The sequence below is a fragment of the Phocoena phocoena genome, chromosome 2 (assembly GCF_963924675.1).
Source record: "Phocoena phocoena chromosome 2, mPhoPho1.1, whole genome shotgun sequence".
Taxonomy (NCBI): Eukaryota; Metazoa; Chordata; class Mammalia; order Artiodactyla; family Phocoenidae; genus Phocoena; species Phocoena phocoena.
This window is the reverse complement of record NC_089220.1, coordinates 74,283,056-74,285,259: the sequence shown is the minus strand read 5'-3', so window position 1 is coordinate 74,285,259 and position 2,204 is coordinate 74,283,056. Positions and strand designations below refer to the sequence as shown.

The window sequence follows — 2,204 nt, the reverse complement described above, 5'->3', positions numbered from 1 at the left end:
GCAGTTTTTACTCTCCTCAGCCAGGATTTCCTGCTCATATGGCCCTGAGCAGTAAAGAAGCTGAAATAGCACATGTACTTCTTTGTCTTTTCCTGCTCACAAAATAGGCCTGCTCGCTTCCCTCTTTCTCCCTACATGTTATCATCCTCTTACTGTAAACTCTCAACTCTCATTTCTGTTCCTTATTTTTATTTCCTGTCCTCTACCTCCCTCCCACCTTACCTCATTTTCTCTCTCTTGCATCAATTCTCCTTCCATTTAGGTTCACCTTTCTCCTCTGCTCTTGTTTTCCACTTTTTCTCCTTCCCTTCATTTCCGCCTGCCTCTTTCCCTCCCTACACCTGTCGGCTATTATCTTCGTCCTCTCCCCCCCACTTTCCCTTCTCTCTCTCCCCGCCTCTGCCTCTCTCTCCTCACATCCCCATCTCCCTCGTAGTCCTGAATTCCTCTTGGCAAGCAGAGGGCCCGTGATCAAATATGAATGAGCCGTCTGTGCTCGGCAGGCATCCTTGCCAGGAGAGGCAGAACCCACGGAGCAGCCAAGGCAGCTGTGGAGAAGGTGCCATGCAGAGCAACAGAGAGGGAGCGCAGTACCACTGCCCCGACACCACTCACGCCAGAAAATGACCTTCTGCCAGAGAGGCCACGGTACCAAAAAAAAAAAAAAAAAAACCCAAAAAAACAGAAAACAAAAAACCCAGGAGGGCTGACTCTCCCTGCCGGCAAAGGAAACTGGGTACCGTGCTGTTCTGTCACAGATACAACCGAAAGAAAGGCTGAAGGATGGAGAGAAGAGAAGAGAAAGAGGCCGGGAAGAGCACAGAAGCACAGCCCCGCTAGTGTCCTGCGCTGCGTACTCACGGGGTTGAGCATCGGAGGCCCCTCGCCTGCAGCCAGGGCGCATACCGGGAGCCGTACGTCTCTCTGAGCGGCCGGGAAGCCCAAGGGCCCAGGCCCCCCAGCTGAGGCCGCTCCCAGCTGCCGCAGCTCCTCGATCACCACCTGCACGCCGCTGCCCACACTGTCACACTCCTCTTCCATGGCCGGCAAGGCCCTGTCTGCCTCTCCTGGGCTCTCCTTGAGGGGCCCGGGCTCCTCGGGCGGGGAGCCGTGCGCCCGGCTCTCGCCGTCTTCATCGGGGACGGGCACCTTCCCTTGCCTCAGCTCACCCACTTCCTCCTGGAGACGTTTTAACAATTCGTTGTTGGCCCTGGCGAGACCCAGCGCAGCCTCAGCCAGACCCACGGCCTTATCCACCCGCTGGTAGATAATATGCAGGAGCTGCTCCGAACTCTGGACGGCCAGGCCGTGTCCGGTGACCGTGATCGGGGTGCTGGGAGGAGGGTTCCCGCCCTGACAGCTTGTGCTGCCCCCGCTAGTCTCGCTCTTACAGGCACAGCAGCAGCATCTGGCCTCGCCGCCGCCGGGAGGGGAGAAGAGAATGGTGGCGCTGAAGGACATGATGGCAGAGGCAGGAAGGCCCGTGCTCACGCTGCTGGACTGCTGCAAAAGTGTCCCCAGTCGACCGGACCGCACGAAGCTCTGGCCTCTTTGGATTCACTCTCCTTTTTCATGGAGGTTGGTCGGAGCAGCCTGGGCCCCCGGGGGCTGGGTTCTGTGAAGGAGGAGTGGGCTAGCCCTGAAGGCACACACCGTCCATGGCTGCCTCTCCTTGGGCTGTGGAGCAGAGGGTCTTCTTCTCTGTGCAGATCCCGTGCTGCCCTAGCTCAACACACTGGGGGTCACACTCACCCCTTCCCAAAAGGGTGGGCCTACAAAGGCCTTCGGGAGGAACACAGTTTCAGAGGGTGGAAGGCATGGAATTCCCCACCACTCCAAGCTAAGGAACAGAGATGGGACTCAAAAGGACCCACCGGCATCTGGAAAGATCAGAAAATTAAGGAAGAAAATGTAGATCTGTCTTCTCCGTCTCTCTATCTTGGCTGTAAAAACAGTATTGCATTTTATTGCTTTGACATCATTCCTTAAGGAGTTCAGAACACTTCATGTAGGTTAATCTCATCCACACAACAGCTCTAGGAAACACATGTTAACCCAGGGCCAGAGAAGAGACATGCAGAGAACTTATATATCTTTTTCAAGGTCAGGGGAAGACAGCAGAATCCAGTTATGGCTACTTTCAGTTTAGTGTGTGTGTGTGTTTAAACTGATACCACTTTTTGTTGACATAAAAAATCATGATT

The 2,204-nt window shown here is 54.9% G+C and overlaps 1 protein-coding gene across 2 annotated transcripts in view; it reads right to left on the bottom strand.

Moving 5' to 3' along the window:
* The window catches only part of C2H14orf93 (chromosome 2 C14orf93 homolog), a 9,970-nt gene extending 8,285 nt beyond the window's left edge, over nucleotides 1-1,685 (bottom strand). The window contains exon 1 of one of the 2 annotated variants that reach the window (XM_065872243.1): nucleotides 862-1,685. In XM_065872243.1, coding sequence (XP_065728315.1) covers nucleotides 862-1,461 — 600 coding nt within the window. In that variant the 5' untranslated portion in view covers nucleotides 1,462-1,685. The remainder of the gene's footprint in view (nucleotides 1-861) is intronic. The other variant, XM_065872244.1, reaches the window with a different exon arrangement.
* Between the last annotated feature and the right edge of the window lie 519 nt (nucleotides 1,686-2,204).